The sequence below is a fragment of the Dermacentor albipictus genome, chromosome 3 (genome assembly GCF_038994185.2).
Source record: "Dermacentor albipictus isolate Rhodes 1998 colony chromosome 3, USDA_Dalb.pri_finalv2, whole genome shotgun sequence".
NCBI classification, from domain to species: domain Eukaryota; kingdom Metazoa; phylum Arthropoda; class Arachnida; order Ixodida; family Ixodidae; genus Dermacentor; species Dermacentor albipictus.
The window spans coordinates 157,259,429-157,280,878 of record NC_091823.1 but is presented as its reverse complement, the minus strand read 5'-3'; the positions used below and the strand labels follow the sequence as shown (position 1 = coordinate 157,280,878).

The 21,450-nt window shown below is 47.4% G+C and overlaps 1 protein-coding gene across 1 annotated transcript in view; it reads right to left on the bottom strand.

Moving 5' to 3' along the window:
* Positions 1-21,450, bottom strand: part of LOC139057006 (uncharacterized) — a 92,881-nt gene that overhangs the window by 58,635 nt on the left and 12,796 nt on the right. The window contains exon 3 of the mRNA XM_070534809.1: positions 10,248-10,473. Within this exon, the coding sequence (XP_070390910.1) occupies positions 10,248-10,473 (226 nt within the window). The remainder of the gene's footprint in view (positions 1-10,247; positions 10,474-21,450) is intronic.

Sequence of the window (21,450 nt, the reverse complement as noted above, 5' to 3'; positions counted from 1 at the left end):
TGAGCCCGTCACTAACTACGGAGAAATGAGAGGGCAACCGAGTTTTGGCGAAGAAGGAAAAGAGCTTTGTTTTCCAATATGTTTATTTTTGAGAGTAAGCACATCCCTGTGGGTTGTGGCTTAACAAACGGTTGGTTCTGATTGGCAACTGAACCTGTGGGACAGGCCAACGGCCCTACCGCCTTTTTTTTTCTTTGTATATTTTGGACTATAAAAATCGGGACGACATGCTGTCCCTCAGACTTGGCTGAAATCAGTATTACTGATAGATCAGTGAGGCTCCGTACCATGTACGTTAGACTTGGCTGAAGTCAGTATTACTGATAGATCAGTGAGGCTCCGTACCATGTACGTTAGACTTGGCTGAAATCAGGATTGCTGATAGATCAGTGAGCCTCCGTACTATGTACGTTAAAACGAGTCTGGGCTCTAACAGTCATTGAGACAGTAGAAGAGTGAGACTTTGTTTCTCAATTGTTCAAGTTTGTAATGTATTTGTTTTACCTGCCATGTATATAGAAAAGTTTGCCTATAAATATTTCTTGTACATCTGACCTCATCGTTTCCTGCCTGCGTTTGATCAACTGCCGATCATCATCCGAGACGCTTCAAGATCCAACGGTGAAGCGAGGACGGAGAACGAACGAAACTTTACTAGACGTTTCAGTGGCCTGATAGACATTGTTCACAGCTCAAGTCCGAGACACATGGTGCGATTTTGGGTGCGATCCGTCGTACGACCGTTCACATCGGCCACCGCACTCAACAAGTTCTCAAAAGAATCCGCCCCATGCGGCACCGAATCGGACGCCGCGCATGCGACGAACTTGCTGAATATTGTCGTGCGACTGCCGCATCGGTCGGACGGCCGCAGCCAATGACAGCGCGGCATCGATGTGACGTAACCCCCCCCTCCACCTCCGACTGCTCAAAGGTCGCCATTTTACAATTTCTTTGATAAAAGCAGCGCTATAGTTGAAGGAATATCATTATGAGCGTCGCCGAAGTTGGGGCCAACGAAATTGAAGTGCTCATTTCCCTACTTCGCGGCCACCACACGCTATGGGATCAGACAAACGTAAATTACAGAAATGCCACACTTCACACCGCAAGCTGCATTGCCGTCGCCAAGAGCCTAGGGCTACCGTTGATGAACGGTGAGTGCTCAGTGTTTAACTACCAAACATCTTCTATTCTGTACGTAGCCCAGCAACGATGTCAATCTGTGTGCGCGTGTGTGTGTGTAGCCGCGCAGAGAACCATGTGTCCCATAAAAGTCGGCTGCCTGTTTCTGTGGTTTCGCAAACACGTCTTTTCGTTTTGAAGGACCATTTTGTCGCTTACACCATTCATATAGTTCATGTTACAAATAAGCCTACTAATGAGCCGGTTTTTATTATTATCATTATTATTATTATGCCGCGTGAATGTATCCTACTCTTTTCACGGCCCATGATTCCGGCAGAGCTACGCTCTAATTACTCGCGTAGTGCCAGAAGGAACGGCATGGGATTGGAATTGTTAAATTATTCCGGCCCAATACCGACAAAAGCAGGGCTTGCATATACCCACTGAAAGAATGCTCACATAGCAAGTAATATTAAATGCAGAGCTGGCCACAAGCTTATTCAGAGCATGCAACTCGCAAACAAGTTGCATTCTCTATCAGTTTTGCTGCAAACCGTATAATTATGTTCATCGGTGGTTTCAGATGGATCGGTTGTAATTTTGTGTTCATTCTGTGCTCAGGAAAACTTCAGTAGCGGCTTAAAAAGATAACTTATTGAATACCATGTGAACATTTATGTGCTGACAATGCTATGACACTACTAAGTGATTTCATTTAGAGAAAATGTATCAACTGCGCCTTCTCTCTGCAGACAAACTCTTAAAAATCAGCAGGGGATGACATAATCTGAGAGACACTTTCACGAAAAAGCTGATGAGAAGCAAAAAAGATGAGTGGTGCGGCAGCTCAACGGCCAGCCACAAAGTATGTAATTTCATCACATCACATCATTTTCTGCTGTCCTTGACAGCGCCTTTCCCTCGCCACCCATTCTTAAGTCTATGCCCTACGCATTGCATGACCTGCCCGGCTGCATTCTTTATCTTAATGTAAACTAGAATATCGGCTATTCTAGTTCTGGTCTAGTTATAGGCTACTCTAGGGAGAAATCTTTTTATGTTACGCCTACCAACATTTTCCATTCAATCGCTCTTGGCACAGCCCTTAACTTGGGCTTCATTGTTAACCTCAACGTTCTTGCCCTATCTGTTTGCACCGGTAGAATGCAATGACTGTACACTTTTGAACAATTCCAGTCAGGATTTCATAATGCCTGTCCTATGCATTCGAACCCATGTTTACGTGTTGTAAATTTCCTTCTCATGATCAGGGATCCCTGTGAGTTGACCTAAACTTTCTTGGTTTAAGGTCCCAAATCATTTGTTGCAATTCATCCCCAGTGTTGTTGGATAATGTAATCTGTCAAGTTGTTGAGATATTTGCCGTTGATCCTCACTCTTAAGCCATCCCAGCTTGAATACTCACTCTAAGCATGCAGTGAACGGCATTGCATTGTGTCTCTTTGCCTGATTTTCTTGATTGACAATTTTGTACTCTTCTTGCGCAGAAACAAGGTAGCTGTATAATCATTTTAAATATTTCCAAGCAATTTCACGAATGCCTCCTGTGCTCCTTGATTATGCAATGCTTCTGTACAGTACCTTGCATGGCCATAAAAGGGCAGTACTGGTAACATCACAATTTCTTTAGTTGCATTTTTACAAGTTCATCAGACTTGGCACGCATCAGTTCAGCTGTTGCCCTGGCGAAGAAAAGTCCACATGTGGAAAAGGCATTATGTATATAACAGTTGTTCACTATACACACAAATTGCACACAAAGTAAAATTTAAAGTATGCTCTATTGCAGAACCGCAACCAACCTGGACCTCTTTGACGGTGATTCTGGTCAAGAAATCCTCAGTGAATATTCAGAGAGCCCATCGCAAATAGTTCTGCCCATGGTACAAGGACATCAAATCGACAAGGACACAACACAAACAAAGACTATTAATTATGCAATTTCTACCTCTACTCTTCTTTCAGGCTCCATATCTCATTCTTCCTCTTTGCAATCTTTTCCATCTTTGCCTTGTGCAAAGAATATTTCTATTGCCTTTTCGCACAACTTGCCAGCCTCTTCCCTCGAAAAGACAGCAAAGACTAAATGCAAGAAAGATGACACGGACAGACTTCTCGATGACATTAACAAAGAACTACCTGTAAATATATCAAACAACGAACACTTTTTATTATCTCTGAACAGTCAGTTAAGCAACGTCCCTGAAAATCTTTTGGGATTGTGCAAATCCACGTGCCCACAAGCTTGGTACCACTCAAGCCACCTCGAGGAGAGGAGGCTATGTAGGCCGCTCACAGAACATGCAAATGTCGCATTCATTTATTTTTGTTTGTTAATTAGGCTTGTTCTTTATTTGCTACGTGTTGTAAATAAAGGCTCCCTGTATAGTGGAACAGCCTGCATTTGTATGCGAAATAAAGAAAAGTTATGGCGAAATTCATCGCACGATGACCGTCAATGATTATTGCACCCGCACGGCAGCGGTGGCAATTTACAACTTCCACATACGTTTGTGGCGCTTTAATCAACGTGGTGATTAGCCTCTGCAGAATGGGTGACTTGCATTTTCACACAGAAAAGCATGAGCAACTTTCCTGTCAATGAATTTCCAAAGAAGAAGTGTGGGATAGTTCAGGAAAGCAGCTTTGCGAACTAAATCGTCAGGTAAAGGACACTGAAAAATTAACTGCGACAGAAAGCCGCACATGGCTGATATGTACGCAGAGCGCCTTATAGGCATTTCAAATGTTGACTATGCCAGGTGTTATCACATCATTCAGTTTGATGAGACTGGAAAGTGCCTTCCCTATAATTGCAACCTGCAGACTCACCTTAGTTTTGTTTTTGAATTTCTCAATGGTGCAATACAACTGAGAAGAAAGGCAACATTTGAAAACCTTACACTGGTTTAGGTCACTGCGGGCCAACTTGTTGCGTGATCATTTGACGCTTTTTGACAGATTTCATTGAATGCTTTCATTCGCTAGCGAAGCATGACAGGCTGCTGCGCTTGTAGTATTTACAATTTCACGCATTTAAATAATCACAGCCCTAGTCCCTTCCATTCACCAATCAATGCATTTATTTCAACTATTTGACAGACATAGGAGCGGTGAATAAGAGCTGCCATTTGGCAGCTTGACGAGCCCGATGCCTTCTCACAAGGGTTTACCACAACACCGCTTTATTAGAAATTGCATCAAAATAATCGCATCAGAGGTCGCATCATTAAACAAGGTAGGAAATACAATGGCACGATGCAAACAGCATGTATAATAATAAATTATGCTGTAGCGGTAATTTCACGTGAAACTTGCCTGAAGCACAAAAATCATCAATCAATGCAATTATTTCAACTATTTGACAGATATAGGAGTGGTGAATAAAAGTTGCCATTTGGCAGCTTGATGACACGTCACAAGGGTTTACCGCAACACCGCTTTATTAGAAATTGCATCAAAATAATCACATCAGAGATCACATCGTTAAGCAAGGTAGCAAATACAACGGCACAATGCAGACTGCATGTATAATATCAAATTATGCTCTCGCGTTAATTTCACGTGAAACTTGCTTGAAGCACAAAAACAGAAATTGAAATTAATAGAATCTATGATTTAGAAGACACGGCAACATGTAGCACAAGTGTTGCATTCCAGAGTTCTAAACATGCAGTGGATACCATCTATATTTTGCCTCTCCATGTATCGTAACTCCGTTTTTTATCTAAAGAAAGCGCTGTCAAATTTTAAATCAAACACCTAATCTATAGTGTGTAGTAAAGAAGAATGCTATAATGGGCCATCCTCTCCAGCACTTTCTAGTGGGTCAATTTCCAGCGCTGTTCTCGGGGAACACCGCTGACCCCCGTCAGCAGCGAGACTGACTGGACAGCCTGGCTTAGTTCCGGGGACGTCGACCGACAGCTTGAGCTGGTGGACTGGACGGAGAAGGCCAAGCAGGCCCAGGGCCTTACATGAGCCCGATCCCTCAGCCACGTCCCCCTTTACCCTTCCCCCTTTCAATAAAGTTTACCACCACCACCACCACCGCTGACACCTTTGACGGTCGATTCAAACACTGGTGATACACACCTCTACAAGTGGTGGCGAGGACTTTGGCTTACAACATGAATCCTGGAACTTCAATTCCGTACCCTACGCTCAACCATGCCTGAAGACGCCTCCCAGCTCGCGCCTCCTCAGTCAGTCATGTGCTCAGGTGTGCCTCAGCACAGGGACCTTGCCATTTGCAGTAGCGCGAAATACACTGGCGTGGAGAACTGGCTGAGCCCATATGAGACGGTAAGTGCTCAACCCAAATCGGACAATGCCGCCAAACTGAGCAATGTGCTCTTCTATCTCCGTTGCGGCCAGTCTCTGGTACAACCATGAGACCTATTTTCTAGTGTGGTGCTCGTTCAAGACGTCTGTAGTGGCTGTGTTTGGCCGCCCTGCTGTGCGCAAACTGCATGCAAAATCACGTTTGCGAGTACGTGCACAGCAGCCGGGTGAATCATTTATCAGCTACATTGTAGATGTCCTGCACTTACGTAAAAGGGTCACTGCAGCGTTCTTGGAGTCCGACAAAATCCGAAGTGTCATGAAAGGGATAGAGGACGATGCTTTCAACATTCTACTTGCAAAGAATCCTCAGTCCGTGACTAACATCGTCACTCTATGCCAAAGGTACGAGGAGCTCCGCAGGCAGCGCTTGTTGACACGTTGCACTTCATCGTGCAATCAACATATTGCTGGTTCAGCTACCATCTCCGACCAATCAGCTTTGGTAGCAGAAATAAAAGCGTTCATGAGGAAGTTGCACGCCAGCTGTCGTTGATGACCTGCGCTCAGCCTCTGCACATAAAACAGCTTACCTCAAATGTTGTGCCTGCGCTCCGTCACGCAATCGAGCAAGAAATTGCCGAGGTATTGCCAGACTAGCGCCAACATCTTCCTGCGGCTGCACCAGTGAGCTACACCGAAGTTGTTCCGACGCCCCAGCAGGTCCCGGTGAGTGCACCACTCGTCTATGCTGAAGTCATCGCGAGGACCCAACCTCTCTCTCTAGGTATGCCTCTCCATTATGCCGACGTCGTGGCTAGGTCCCCGACTGCAGCCCGCCATGCTGTCATATGAGCAGCTGCCTCGTACTACGCGTCCTCTGACATGGATCGGAACTGCCCCAGCAAACCGGTGGTGTACTCCCGACAACTAATATTTTTTGCGTGCAGCTACGTCAGTCATTTTGCACGCTTTCGTAATTGTGCAGTACCTAGCGCCGCACCACCAGTGACAAGCCAGCCAACCGTTTATATTACGACTACCCATCGACTATATTTAAAACTTCTTTCTGGGCGAGTTGGTGAATACTTGACATAAAAATTGGTACAGCGCAAACACATGCAACCAGAAAGTATGAAGGATGGGAAAAAGCGCTGTCTTGACGACATCGGGCGCAGGGCCGTCGACTATGTCGCCGACCCTGCGCCCGATGCCAGCTACCCGCCGTTCACTGTCTCCTCATCGTTGCTCACTGTCACCAATGAAACCTCACCCCCTAACTTGGGACGAGGACAACTGATTGTTGCAGTCCTAGAGGCAAGGGCTGGAACACCGCCGAAATGTGAAAGTCCTCAATGCAGTCTCTCGAACGTAGTCGAAGTGTTTGTTGACGGTATTCGCACTCGCGCATCTGCACTTGTGGAGACAGGAGCCGTCGTATGTGCTATGAACACTAAGCTTTGTCGCCTACTTCGGAAAGTCACGATGCCCCTGTCTAGGCTGTACCTCTGCAAAGCTAGTGCTCAGCATATTCACCTCTTAGCGGCTTGCACTGCTTGTGTTGTCATTGACGACGTTCTATATGCCATAGCATTCATCGTCCTTTCCCCGTGCTCTCATGACATTATCCTCGGCTGGGATTTGCTCTCACGCCACAATGTCGTTACCCAGCGGCATTGTGCACAGTCTAAAATAGAACTCTCGCCCCTCTTAGATTTACCGCTCACTGACGAATCTACGCTTTCGAGGAAACTACTTGTCCAAGCCGACACCCACGTTCCCCCGAATGTGTCGATGGGCGTGCCCATGTACTGCAGCAGAATCTCAGATGCTGTTGCACTACTGTCTCCCTCTCATCGCTTCCCGACTCGGAACGGTCTGCTTCTATGTTTTGTGGCAGTGGCCATGAAATAGGACTACAGCACCGTTTTCATTTGCAACCCGTTCCCACACCATGTGATGGGGCTCCGTAGGGAACGTCTTACCAATGTAGAAGTGCTCGACGATGTGCAAGTTATGGACATGCCCGATGACAATTACTGTGCTAGTTACACTGCGCTCAGTGCTGTTTCTACGTGTGGCATATCGCCCAGTAGTGTGTTCGGTCCTTGTATTGTCGATGGCCTTACACCGGTACAGCAGTCATAGCTTTTGTGCCTCTTAGAACAATTTCGTTCTTTCAATGTTGGGCAATATTCCCCGATCCGGACATCAACTGTTACACATTGCATCAACACTGGCTCAAAAAACTACCATTGCGGCAACGTCCGTATCGTGCATTTCCAGCAGAACGCCGTGTAATCAATGAACAAGTCGATGGCACGCTTCGCCGCGAGGTAATATGATATAAGAGTTGATGGCCGTCTCCGTCGTCCTTGTTACGAAGAAAGAAGGTTCTGTGCGGTTCTGTGTGGAGTAGCGGCAGCTCATCAAGATCAATTGCAAGGATGTCCACCCTCTCCGGCCCTTAGACGACATGATTGACAGTCTACAAGGCGCAGAATTCTTTTCATCTCTCTATTTGCGCTCAAGGTATTGGCAAGTACCGATGGCGGACGCCTATCGCCTCAAGACAGATTTTGTCACACCGGACGGCTTATACGAATTTATTGTAATGCCTTTTGAACTATCTAATACGCCTGCCACTTCTGAGTGCACAATCGACACAGTTCTGAACGGGTTGAAGTGGCACACGTGCTTGTGCTATCTTGACGACATCATTTTTCTTCCTGATTTCACCATGAACCTTCAACAGGTATGATGTGTTTTGACGTGTTTAACAAACACTGGCCTACAACTAAACCTAAACAAGTGAGAATTTGCAGCTAGATGGCTGACAATTTTAGGTTACATCGTATACAAGGGTGATATTCCGCCCGATCGAGCCAAACTTCGGGCTATCGCCGAATTCCCTAAGCAAGCGTCCATCAAAGTATTGTGCAGTTTCATAGGTCTGTGCTCTTACTTCACACACTTCATACACAATTTTGCCGCCATCATATAGCCCCTGACCACGGTTTAGGAACGTGACAGATCGGCCCAAAGGTGCAGCAGAGCAGCCACGTGAAAAATTTGTTCAAGTTCGTCTTCTTTATACCATTGGGCGTAATACTGCTGGGCGCCACTGCAGTTTGCTCTACCGCGAGGCCATGTTTGACATCAGAATGTATTTGTTCCTGTTTTGCGAAACTATTCGCAATCCTTGAAATTTTCCTTGACCTTAATTTTGAACTTATATGAGGTGCGAGCAACCATAGAAGCGATGGGGACAAAGTTTTTTGACCTACGTTGCACGACAGGGTACAAGTTGTGCACCGAAAAACTTTCGGTTTTGTCTGCGCCCAAAGAAGAGTGCCTTCAGGTGTGGCGGAATACCACACTGCACAAGGATCCCATACTGTAATCTACCGACCATCTCTGCAAACGACACTTCGAGCCTCATTTGGTGAGCAAAACCTCGGAGGCTGGCTACAATGGTAATGTTTTGCTTCGCACACCCCGGAAAGCAGCCCTCTCCAGATATGCGGTACGCATTATATTTGCAGACTGCCCTAGCTATCTGTCAAAAGAGAAGAAACAGCGAAAGAGGCCACCTATTGGCGCAGCGGTAGCATTACTGCACTGCAACTTTAGACGATGGCATCTTGACAGGAAACATGCCCCGCAGTGCTGTTGAAGTACTGCAAGTATATGTCCCTCACATATCGTGCCATGTGTCTGAAGTTGTGTGTTCTGGTGCGGGGAATCTGCATCGGCGGTTGTGCAGGTAACTGCCGCCACTGGCCACTCCGTCGTTGACCCAGTGAGCTTACTGAATCCGCATAAGCTTGCCCACAATAAAAGTCATCACTCCCTATGCGCGCATCCATGAGGAAATTGTGAAGCGCGCACAGTGCCTTCACCACCTGCTCAGCATTTTCTGGGCTTTGCCCCATTGATCTTTCGACGATCTTCCACCGGGTCACAAGGATTCCAAAAGCTTTCTCGACACATCTTCTGCACGATGCACAAGAAGAATGTGCTTGAATGGTAATGAAACGTGCATATAAGAAACTTCCAATCCAAGTTTAACATTCTCTTGTATCAAAATATTCAACAGACCACATCGTTTCTTTTTTCATTTTTCGAATATTTCATTACTTACGAATACTCTTTGTACGAATACCTTACGAGTACCCTTTGTGCGAAAAAAATTGCGTGGTGTATATAGCCCACCGAGATTTTTCTATCCGCTTGATCCTTGCATGAACTGCGATGGACGTTACTTCCAGGTAATTTGCAGGCACATCATTAGAACGTACGTATATAGATTTCTCAAATGAAATAAATTTTACTTTTCTTTCCGCAAGTCATCTCCATGTTTCCTAGTATTCAGATTTCGGCAATCTATGAATTATTGGAAGGCGATTTCCCAACAGTAGTGCTCGATTCGCTAACGCCCCTCGTCGAGTACCCCTTCTTAAGATACCTGGGCTCAGAAAAGGAGAGTTCAATACCTTACACTGAAATGTGTTCCGCACGAAAAAAAAATATGAGCTCCAGTCTCATATTAAATGTTGCATTTTCGATCGTGATCGAGCTCCATCGTATCGCATTTCTGGAAAGCGAATACGACTATCTTCGGTAGGTTGAGCAAAGAAACCAATCGCGATCGACAAGCCTGATCCTGATTGAGCTCGATTGCAATCGGAAATGCACCATGTGACACTCGTATCAGACAGAATACATTGCCATTTGCCGTTGCAAAATAGTGCGATACTCGGTGACATATCCTGCACCATTCCAGCCCCTAGTACTACCATTTGTAAACTCACTTGCTGTTGATGCCGATGCCGTACTCGGTCTTGTGATGCTGCCTCGCGATCTCCATGAAATGCGTGAAGTCATCCTTGTACGGCGGGCCGAGTTTACTGCCCTTTAGCGTGAAGAGGGAATCAAAGGTGATGATGTCGCAGAGTCCGTCAGGGGGAAACACGATCGTGCGTTTGTCGAAACCCTCGCGTACGGTGCACAGCAGGGAGTAGAGCAGTGACTGTTTCACTGCGTACACCAAATTTATGCAAGCCGTAAGTTCTCAGCATTGCCTCAGGTGGTTTACCATGGCGCCATCTTCAACAGGTGGCGTACGAAGCGTGGCAACAACGACGTGCTTTCGGATCCGCAGTTAATGGCAGCGCATTCAGCTCAGAAAAACGGAGCCTTTGAAAGGTGTTTTTTACCCTCGAAGGCAACAGTAGCTAAGGCGTGGATTTGTACACCAGCTGTTGTTTTTGATCCGTCACAGTGACTCACTGGCTGAGACATTATATTGCTATAAGTGCGATCAAAGATTCGACTCCGTGGCGCAATGACTACGTTCGTACGAAGCCAAACTCACACACACCTACGTGCCGAGCTCGCGACGCACATTTAAGTGCTCCAGCTTGTAAAAAATGAGCGGAAATACGCCGAAGCGTCTCTTCCAGCTATTGTGCATCTTTCGGTCGACGAACGCCTTCCGTTGATCAATCTGTCCATAGGTTAAGGAATAATAACTTTTGGGTTTGAGGAATCACTGAGATGGCTCATTGCATATGCTGTCCTGCTGGTAAGAAAAAAACTTGCTTGGTACAATATATAGGGGTATGCGAATGGTAATCTTGAGACCGAATCCCATACAAATCGAATAGTACCAGAAAAGAATCGCATCGAATAAAATACTAAATAGTTTTTGAAAAATAAAAATTGCTTCGAATATAGCTTTCTGATAATCACCAGCCGTTTTTTTTTTATTCAGGGGCGCTATAACGTAAACATAGGCCGGTATTTTGTAGCGATGCCTTTTCCGATTCTATGCTCTTTCAGGCTTTTCGCGCTTGGCCAATGGTCAGAGCGACGGTCTGCCCACATTATCAACGGGATCAGGTGGCCGTGTGTGGTGGATGATTAGAATAGCATAGAATAAGGCATAAGGCATCGCTACACAATAGCGGCCATAGTCTAAACTTTTCTATTCCAATTCTGCAATCAGCCCTCTGCGATTGGTCAAGAACTTTTTTGGACCAGCCTCATTTCGCCTGTCTGTCACGCGACGTCACGAAAACCGCGCTATCTCCCCATCTGATATGACGTGTGCACACAGATTATGCATGACTGGACCGAAAAAAAGAAAAATTGTTATTTCTGATTCGATGCCTTTTCGCCATTAGCCCTCGGCTATTGGTCAATAGTTTTTGGGGTGCACCCACATCAGCTGCCTGTCACGCGATGCCACAAAACCGCGAAAGCTGACCGCGTCAAAGTGACGTGTACGCGTTAAAGATGCATTAATATGCCGAAGAAGACAGAATTTTCTTCTGAATAGCCGCAGGCTGCCCCGTTCCGAAAGGAATAACAGATGGCTGCCGCTGATCGCTCAGGCACTGGCTACTCGCACCTGTCGGAGAGCTTGGGTTTATAAAACTTTTTGCGTGGCAGTGTAACGTTTTCGAGCAGTTTCGGCGCCATTCTTAACCTTTCGTTGCATGCCGTCGCGATTTTCGACCAGCCACTGCAAGCTAAGAAAGGGAAAGCGGACCAATCGCAAGCGCCGCGGCACCACCCCCTTCATGCGGTTATCGATTTTCAGTGCACTGGCTCGGCCCCATCGAATACCTCTCCGCTGGAGCATGCCCCTCGCCTCTTGACAGCCAATTAGATAAGACAAGCCGCTGAATGTACGCGATGTTATTAGTTTTTAAAGCAATAAAAAGTGACCTCCTAGAGAGCTTGTCATCGGGCGAGGAGGATAGGGCGCGCGGAGAGCCTTTCCTACTCTCTGCATGGCTTGGGCGATCCGGCGCGGCGCTGCTTGAAAGTATTGCTGTCGCATGCTGCGGAACGATTTCGAGATGTTTTAGATCATACTTTGTGAAATTTACGCCATCTCCGTTCATATAAGGTCGTCAGGGCAGCCTTTCGGTGCATCGGTAACTACAGTAGGCCGAAATATCTCTTGGGGGCGCAGAAATGTGACGCGCTTTATCAGCCGCGGTGTACGCACATTATCAGTCGTGGTGTGTGCATGTGTTGTGAACTATTTTGCTTATATCGGTATTAATTCAACAAAGAAAACCGGTGTCTCTGTATTAGCAGCATGAAATGGTAAATCTGCTCACTATCTGATCGCTTGGCGTAAAGATAAGCATAAACATAAAGCATAAGAGCGCATGCTCGTGCACAGCCAACCTAAGACAACCACGAAACATCTAAGCGGCAGGCGCTATCAAATATTCGTGATGCAATGGCATCGTTCTCGCGCATTTCATGTCTAGTAGGCTTCAAATTACCATATGCCTACGCTAGCCTTCCTGCATGAGGCCGATGGCGCTGTTCAAACTAGCGATCACTGCGCTTGGTGAACCAGCACGATACATATGTTAGTTGTGCGCTTCAGCATTGCCTTTTTGGCCTGTATAAAGCCATAATATATGAGAGGCATCGCATAAAAAGAATGCGATGCCTATTTTTGAGGACAAAATTTCCGTAAAACTTGTGAATGCGTCGTAGAGAACGGAACGAACACAACCGAAAGAAAAATTCGGTTATCATCCTCTTTCTCGAAAAAGCAAGAGAAAGCGGGGTAGCGCCGCAATACGACCTCGCATAGTCACGCCGCACAACGTTTATGAATAGATAACCGCTGATGCGGTATGCTTGGACCATGCGGTACATAGAACGAAAATATCTGTAATCCAGCACCTACCACTGCTTAGGACGAGTTCCGAAAGCTCTGCAGCCTTCCTGGCGTCTGTGAATTCCGGTAAGTGTACCTGCTTTGATGCGGTGATATTTGAGGTCACAGAAATATACCACGAAGATAATTTAGCTAGAGTACCCTAGTATACTGTCTGTTTCAGCGGACCTTGTTCACCGAACGCACGCTTGAGAGCAGCACAATACCCCTGCGCAAACGCTCTGTCACGTGGCTTTTTTTAATCTTTCGCGGGCTTTCCTTGCAACGCGTATAAATGGACTACGTGAGACGTATCGTAAAGTAAACCACTCTATCGATGATTTATGAATGTGCTCTACTTGTCTGCGTATCCTACTTGGGGTCCTCAGCCAAGAATGAAAAAGTTGGGTAGTTAAACTTAATTATTTAGTGAGTTATGGGGAAAAATGTCTGAGTTACTACAGGCTGGTGCGAATAGTATGCGTTCGCTTCAATTTGAGTCCGGCGCACCTTTACCTTCTTAAATAATTGGCCCAAGTTACGTGGGATACCTTGTATATATGTATATATATATATATATATATATATATATATATATATATATATATATATATATATATCAGATAAAGTATTGAAATAGCCAATAAATGCATTCGTTTAGTAGATTATTGTGCATTTTACTACCTCCTAACTAGTTCTGCATACTGGTTCTGTATCAGCCAGGGGTTGGTAAGGCTAGTAAGGGCGGCCGTTGCTAGCCAAGAAGGCTTCTTGGTAGTTTTCTTCGTCCAGCCGTGGTCTATTATGCTGTGGTTGGGGCGGTCTTATGCGTAATATAACTGAACTGTAGCATCGTTCATTACGTTGGAGTTACAGTTATGCGTGACTTCACAGTATACATATATGCAGATAGTAGGCTATAGATATTTGGGCACAACACTTTGATTCTTTATCGGAATAATCAGCTGCTTATCGGTGCAAAGTGTGCTCCCGTAAACTAAGGCTTTGACGTAATAGTTCTGCGGAAACATGCAAGGTGGAGAGAAGTAATTAATCAAGAAAAAATAGGACATCCACCCCAAACGTAGCAAATTTTCTTTAACTGGGAGGCTTTTCAGCTACGTTTGGTTGCATGTTTCATTATCGTTTTATTAATTATTCCTCTCCACCTTGCGGGTTTCCGCAGAACTATTACGTCATAGTCTTGCCTTTGCTTGGAGTTGTTGCTGAATTCGACTTCGCCCTGCCATCTGCTATATCAGTCGGGTTAGTTCGGATGGTAGAACAGCTGCCCCAGAAAGGGTGGTCCAGGGTTCGAGTCCTTGAGCAGGGCGAAATTTTCTTTAACTCCGCAGCTTTTCTTTCGAGGAATCCGTATGAGTTTCCTTTGTAGAAATTTGCTGCGTTCGTGCGGATGTCTCATTTTTCCTTAATTAATGCGTTGCTTTAAAGTACGCGTCGCGTAGAACCTTTGCCGTTGTTCTGTATACGTGTTCTTGTTATCGTTGCCTGATGGCGTTATGTAGTGCATTGTTTCCTAGAGTCATCGAGCTGTAATGACCTTAGTAAGCATAATGTGTAGCAAATATTGATGCTTAATAATAACGAAAGAATGCGGTACGTGCTTTTTTGAAATGTGTTATTTTAATGTTATTTTAAATTGTTGTGCTTTTAGAATATCATCGACTGAATACAGGGGCGTAGCCAGGGGGGGGCAGGGGGCTTATAGTGCTTCAGCCTCCCCCCCGAAATTTTTGTGTGCTGTCCATGCAACGCCGACCAAAGCGACCCCCGGCGCCGGAAATCATTCTGGATTTTGTCTAGAACGTCTTTTTCACGCTCGAAAAGCCATTTCACCGCGAAAATTGCGAACTCGGGCTGGATTTCGCGGCAACGCCCACGCACCGGGAGTCGCATTACGCAAGCAGCGCCATCCGAGCCCAAAGTTCCAAGGACGTTTTGATGGCGAACGGGCTCGCCGCGGCATCTCGCGGAAGCCGCGGAATCTACCCTCCATCATGGAATTTTCGGAGCGCGTGGATGTCGATTCCGAAACTTTATGGGTATAAAGTTCTCATAAACTTTTGATGTGAAAGGTGCAATGACATTTCCAAACGTGTGCTTTAGATTTTCAATTGCGGAACTTTGTAAGTTGAATGCTCCCATAAATATTTGGCGCCAAACGTACATTGACTTTTCCAAAGTCGTACATCGGGCTATACAACGGGACAAACCAAATCAACACACTATCAGACAAGTTACCCTCCGTGGTTGCTCAGTGACTACGGTGTTGGGCTGCTGAGCACTACGTCGCGGGATCCAATCCCGGCCACGGCGGCCGCATTTCGATGGGGGCGAAATGCCAAAACACCCGTGCACTTAGATTTAGGTGCACGTTAAAGAATTCCAGGTGGTCAAAATTTTCGGAGTCCTCCACTACGGCGTGCCTCATAACCAGAAAGTGGTTTTGCACGTTACACCTGAAAATCTTTTTTTAACAGACAAATTGGCAAAGCCCGCAGCGAAGCCCCATGAGACGAAGCGTTGTGGTGGTTCATTCGTGCCGTCATGTCGCATAAAAGAATATCAACGTTTTTTTTTTCATCTGGGCCAAAGCATCCAGTGAAGACACTAAAGCCAGCCTAGGTAACTAAGCTTTTATTTATTTTTTATACTTTGACTTTTAATCGCGAGGACACATTGAGCCTCTTCAATTTCTTTGTTCTCGCTCCCCTACCCGGGGGCTGCCAGAACCAGCCTGAGCGCATGTGATTTACTCGTGTTGCCCCGACCACCGCGCGGCGCACTTCGGTGCGCGTTCGGTTGCTTTGGACGTTTTCTAGCTAGCAGACGAGAAAAAGGAACAACGGTCGCTAGCCGCCATCACTGTGGGGACTCGACGGACTGCACCGTATTCGCTTGAGCGCAACCTCTCCAGAAAGTCTTGTCTCACCGGTGTAGGATACCGAGCAGTATGCGCATGGCCCTTGGTGGACCAAGCGTCTCGTGTTTTCTTCGATATTTCTTTAATAGCCACATTAGTTGCCCAAAGTAGGCATTTGATGGTGACCAACATACTTTGCGTTTTTTTTTCATTACGGTGCTCCCGCCCCACAAAAGGGGCTAAAGAAAAGCTTTGTTGCGGTGCAGCGAATTATCGCATTGTGAAAGTCCTATTAGTTATTTCTTTTGCGGAAATTAATGGGCCATGGGATGCTTCAGTTCCCGGATACTTTTATTATATTATTGCAATAGCAATTATATGCACACTCTAGGCGCATTCCTGCCGTCGCCATCGCCCTCATGTTCCGCATAAAGACCAATGGCGACAACATCATGACTCCGCGCTGCATGCTGTATGTGCGAGTGAAAGCGTGCGGGGGGTGGGAGGGAATGGGTGAGCCGATGATGGTGGCTCTGTCTTGTGTGCGCAAAGGAGAAAAGTGAGGAGCAAGCGCGCCACTTTCCGACGCGTACGATACTTCGGGGGGAGTGGATGGAATGGGGGCGGGATGTAGGTTTCTGTGAATTTGTGATTGCGCAACATGTTTATTTGCCTTGTTTGACGCATTATATACCATGACTTTTTCTTAAATACGTGGATTTATTGGATACCTAGTTATACGTATGTTTAAATATCTTGTTGCAAGATTTTGTGTATACGTGCAGTGAACTCTGTTTCCAGCGGCACTTTTTTTTTTACCTTTATCAAGCTGTATCTTCGCATTTCTAATGTACGAGGGTGAGTCAAATGAAAGTGAGCCTACCCACCCCACGCAATTATGGTTCTGTTCATTATCTGCAAGCGCAGCGCGGAGCACACAGTGTTACGACTTTGCACCGCTTCACCACGATTACGGCTTTGTGGTCCCGTAGCGCTCGTCACCCGTTTCGTGACAGAGCGTTGGTAGCGAAGACTCCGAGCCTGGCGTCGATGAGAATAACAAAAGGGACTTTATACATTATATAAAGGTTATCATACAGGACATGAACGGGTCGGCACTGGGGCCGAGTGCTCACAACAAACGCGACTGTTCTCGCACGACGACGTCCGGCGAAAACGCGTGACACATCTCACCCCAGTCGGGAGCGACACTGTCTCCCGGTGGGTCGGCGGATCCTGTTTTTCAGGCAGCGCGTCGCTGCTTTTATAATCCCCAAGGAACCATTGTCACTCAAACGGCCCAATACAAAGTCAGCACACGACGGTCGTCCGAGGGGTCCAACCAGCGACCGCGTTGGCCACCCGGTTCAAAGTTCGCGCGCGCGGAGACCTCCATGCAAAAGGAGGTGCGGCGCCGGGCTGTCTGGCACACGCGGACACGTCTAAACACGTCGCCTGCCGATGCTTTTCCTGCAGGACACCGCTGCCTGACGGCTCAGCATCTTGACTTGTGAAGGGAGAATTAGGGCGCTCGCAGGATAGATTCTGCATCTTGCAGATTCGGAATCCGGGCTTGTGGTAATGGCACAACAGCATCCCCGCCCTCAGATAAGGCGCCGGGAAGACGAGCTGCCTCCACGTGGCTCGGATGCCGGGCGCGCACGTTCGTCAGGCTCGTCCAAGTTCACGTCCAGTGTCGGGACGCCAGGTAACTTCACGTGCCCAGGTCCGACTCGCCAGGACAGGAGCTCTGCTCACCGCGTCGTCGCCAAGGCACCTTGACCAGCTCCGCTCGGGTCGTTCCTAAGACCTTGCTTCTCGCCACTGGTCCCGCTTGGTCGTTCGGCAGCTTGCAAAACCGACCGGCAAAAGGCAACACCCAACACGAACAAGTGCCCTCTGTCTCCCGTCAAACACCAGACAAGGCCATAATCCAAATCAACCTAACTAAATCGCTATCCCCTTTTGCTCCCGCTGCAACAAGAGGCAGGTGTACGATCTAGCACACAAGGCTCAAACAATCAGTTTTCAAATCAACAACACAACAAAATAGAAACAATTATTAATCAGCAATAATAATTACAAATGGAATGGTCCCCTTGAAATCGCTTGGACCGAAAACATACCACTGAGGAAGCAAATGAGGTCATTCATTTTTGCCGGCGATATTTTCGTGGAATCCGAAGCTGCTTATATTTGCGACCCTGCTTATCCGTGTAGCGGCGGTACAATAAGCCAGATTCCTTGCCAAATGAAACCCTCCTTTTTTTCACTCCCCGTTTGACGCTCTTCCTCAGATCGGCTAGTGAACAATCTTCCTGTTGCTCGCGAATCCTAGTTTTCCTTTCAACTGCAGCCTGCTCCTGCCAGCTGGCGGAAACCGGAGCGAGTGTGGAGCCCGCGTCGCCTAATTGCGGCGTCGCGTCTCTATCGCGGCTAGCACTGCACGCGTCACTCCCACTCACCTCCAGGACCCGCTCGCCTAGGCCAGCCTCCGAGCTCTGCCTCTCCCGTGACTGCTCGCCACTCAAGTTACCCTGATCGGTCCCTGTACCGCACCGCTGTTCGCTCACCGACGCTAAGTCAAGTTCCCTCGACAGCGGGCGCGCTTTGGATCGCGTGGGGGCCATGTACGCCACGTCGGCAAAGAATGATTTGCCGTGATCCCTCAGCAGCTGCTCCGAGCTATTTGAGAAGAGGTAGGAAAATTGCTCCGGGAGGGCGGCTGACACAGCGGCTTCGGTGTTAAGTTTCCCAAATTCTCCTTCAATGATAACCGTTGCGATCGGTAAACAGACACTCTCCTTCTCGGCCACTTGCCGTATCCTAACGCACTCTCCCGTAAAATCACTCGAGGAGACGAAAGACGGGTGAACAACGTCCATAGTTGCTGCAGAGTCCCGCAGTGCTCGGCACTTCTTGCCGTTTACCTTAATTTCCTGCACATAGGGCTCCAATAGACGTATGTTTTTGTGAGTTTCCTGTATCGTTGCAAAAGCAATTCTCTCTGGGCAGCTTGCAGCGATGTGCCCTTGCTTTTTGCAATTGTAGCAGGTTAACGGTTTCCGTTTTTCAAAAAAAACGCGTCATTTCGTTTCGCTGTTTCGGACCATCGTCATCATTCTGAGATGCATTCTGTCCTTCCCTTACAGTTTCTTTGGTAAGAGATTCGTCGTCCCGAAACTCGCGACGCGTGATTTGCTTCCGTTCGTCGGACCTCCCGGAAAACCCATCTCTCCTATCTGCTTTTTCTACGCGCACTGCCTTGCTGTGCAAGCTGCGGTGGGTGTCATACTCTTCCGCTAACTCTGCTGCCTTGTTTAGCTTAACCTCCTTTAGCCTATCTTGCAGCCAGAGCCGGACATCCTCATCAATGCAACGGTAGAACTGCTCCAACGCGATGCATTCGACAATTTTGTCGCGGTCGTCGTAAACCTCTTCGCCCTTCAGCCATTCCACCAAGTCGGCTTTTAGACGAAACGCGAAGTCAACATTCGACTCCTTACCCTTTTTTGCATACCGGAACCTCTGCCGGAAAGCTTCGGGCGACAATTTGTACTTCCGCAGTAGCGCTTCCTTCACATCACTGTAGCTCTCAAATGCCTCTTTCGATAAGCAAGTTATTACGTCTGATGCCTCCCCAGGAAGCAAGGCTAACAGATTCTGTGCCCAAAGGGATCGCTCAATGCTATTCCGTTCACACACGTGCTCAAATTTCACGAGGTATTTGGCCATATCCTCTCCGACGACAGAGGGTGGAAGCTGATCTCGTATTCTTGGAACATTAGAAGTAAGACTAGGCGCCGGCGAGTTATTTCGGATCTCCAACTCTTTCATTTTAAGTTCGTGCTCACGTCGCTCCCTCTCTCTCCTTTCCTCCTTTTCCTCCTCGCGAAGTTCCTTTTCTCTCCTTTCCTCCCTTTCCCGACGTTCATTTTCTTTCCTTTCCTGCTCACAACGTTCCTTCTCCTCCCTTTCCCGACGTTCATTGATATCCGCCCAGGCCTCAGCGGCTTCCTCAGCCGTTACGTCCCCAGTCCTCATGACCTCAAGGATCGCATTCTTTCTTTTGGTTGAGCCCAACTCAATGCCCAACTCCTCACAAATTTCGAGAAGTTCCTTCACCTTGTACTTCTCCATCGTTCACACTGTCCTCCTGCTGTTTACCCTTTTTGAATATACCTGCCGTACGCTACTATAACACTACTAGTAAGACATATGCAAGTATTTCACACACTGCCCTGTTTACCCCCTCAGCATCCCCTGGTTTTCAAAACACTCTTACTAGGCTTGAAACACACAAGGTTATCACAATGCAACGCCAAATCCTTCCCTAAGCTACTATAACCTGTGTCAGAGAAAGTCTGGTGTTTGAGGTAAACTTCAGGCACTCACCGCGCCGAGGTAGCTGATGCCGGTCAATCCCGTAGCTGCCATCCAGTGTTACGACTTTGCACCGCTTCACCACGATTACGGCTTTGTGGTCCCGTAGCGCTCGTCACCCGTTTCGTGACAGAGCGTTGGTAGCGAAGACTCCGAGCCTGGCGTCGATGAGAATAACAAAAGGGACTTTATACATTATATACAGGTTATCATACAGGACATGAACGGGTCGGCACTGGGGCCGAGTGCTCACAACAAACGCGACTGTTCTCGCACGACGACGTCCGGCGAAAACGCGTGACACATCTCACCCCAGTCGGGAGCGACACTGTCTCCCGGTGGGTCGGCGGATCCTGTTTTTCAGGCAGCGCGTCGCTGCTTTTATAATCCCCAAGGAACCATTGTCACTCAAACGGCCCAATACAAAGTCAGCACACGACGGTCGTCCGAGGGGTCCAACCAGCGACCGCGTTGGCCACCCGGTTCAAAGTTCGCGCGCGCGGAGACCTCCATGCAAAAGGAGGTGCGGCGCCGGGCTGTCTGGCACACGCGGACACGTCTAAACACGTCGCCTGCCGATGCTTCTCCTGCAGGACACCGCTGCCTGACGGCTCAGCATCTTGACTTGTGAAGGGAGAATTAGGGCGCTCGCAGGATAGATTCTGCATCTTGCAGATTCGGAATCCGGGCTTGTGGTAATGGCACAACAACAGCCATCTCTCATTTACAAAAGTGACACGCAGGTGTGGGGATAAATGTTCTTTAATGCTCTCATACAATGGGTTGAGCACGGTTTCGTGCTGTAATGGATGCTCCAGAAGTTGAGCAGCTAACACACAGCTGTTATACACTTTCCTTTTGAGGGATAGTGGCAACCTGCTGTTCATGATTTGAGAATGCCTGCCAAACGCACCCCAGCCCATTCTTATTCTTCTAGTTATTTCAGTCTCATGATCCGGATCCGTGGTCACTTCCTGCCCTAAGTAGATGTATTCCCTTACCACTTCCAGTGCTTCGCTACCTATCGTAAACTGCTGTTCTCTTCCGAGACTGTTAA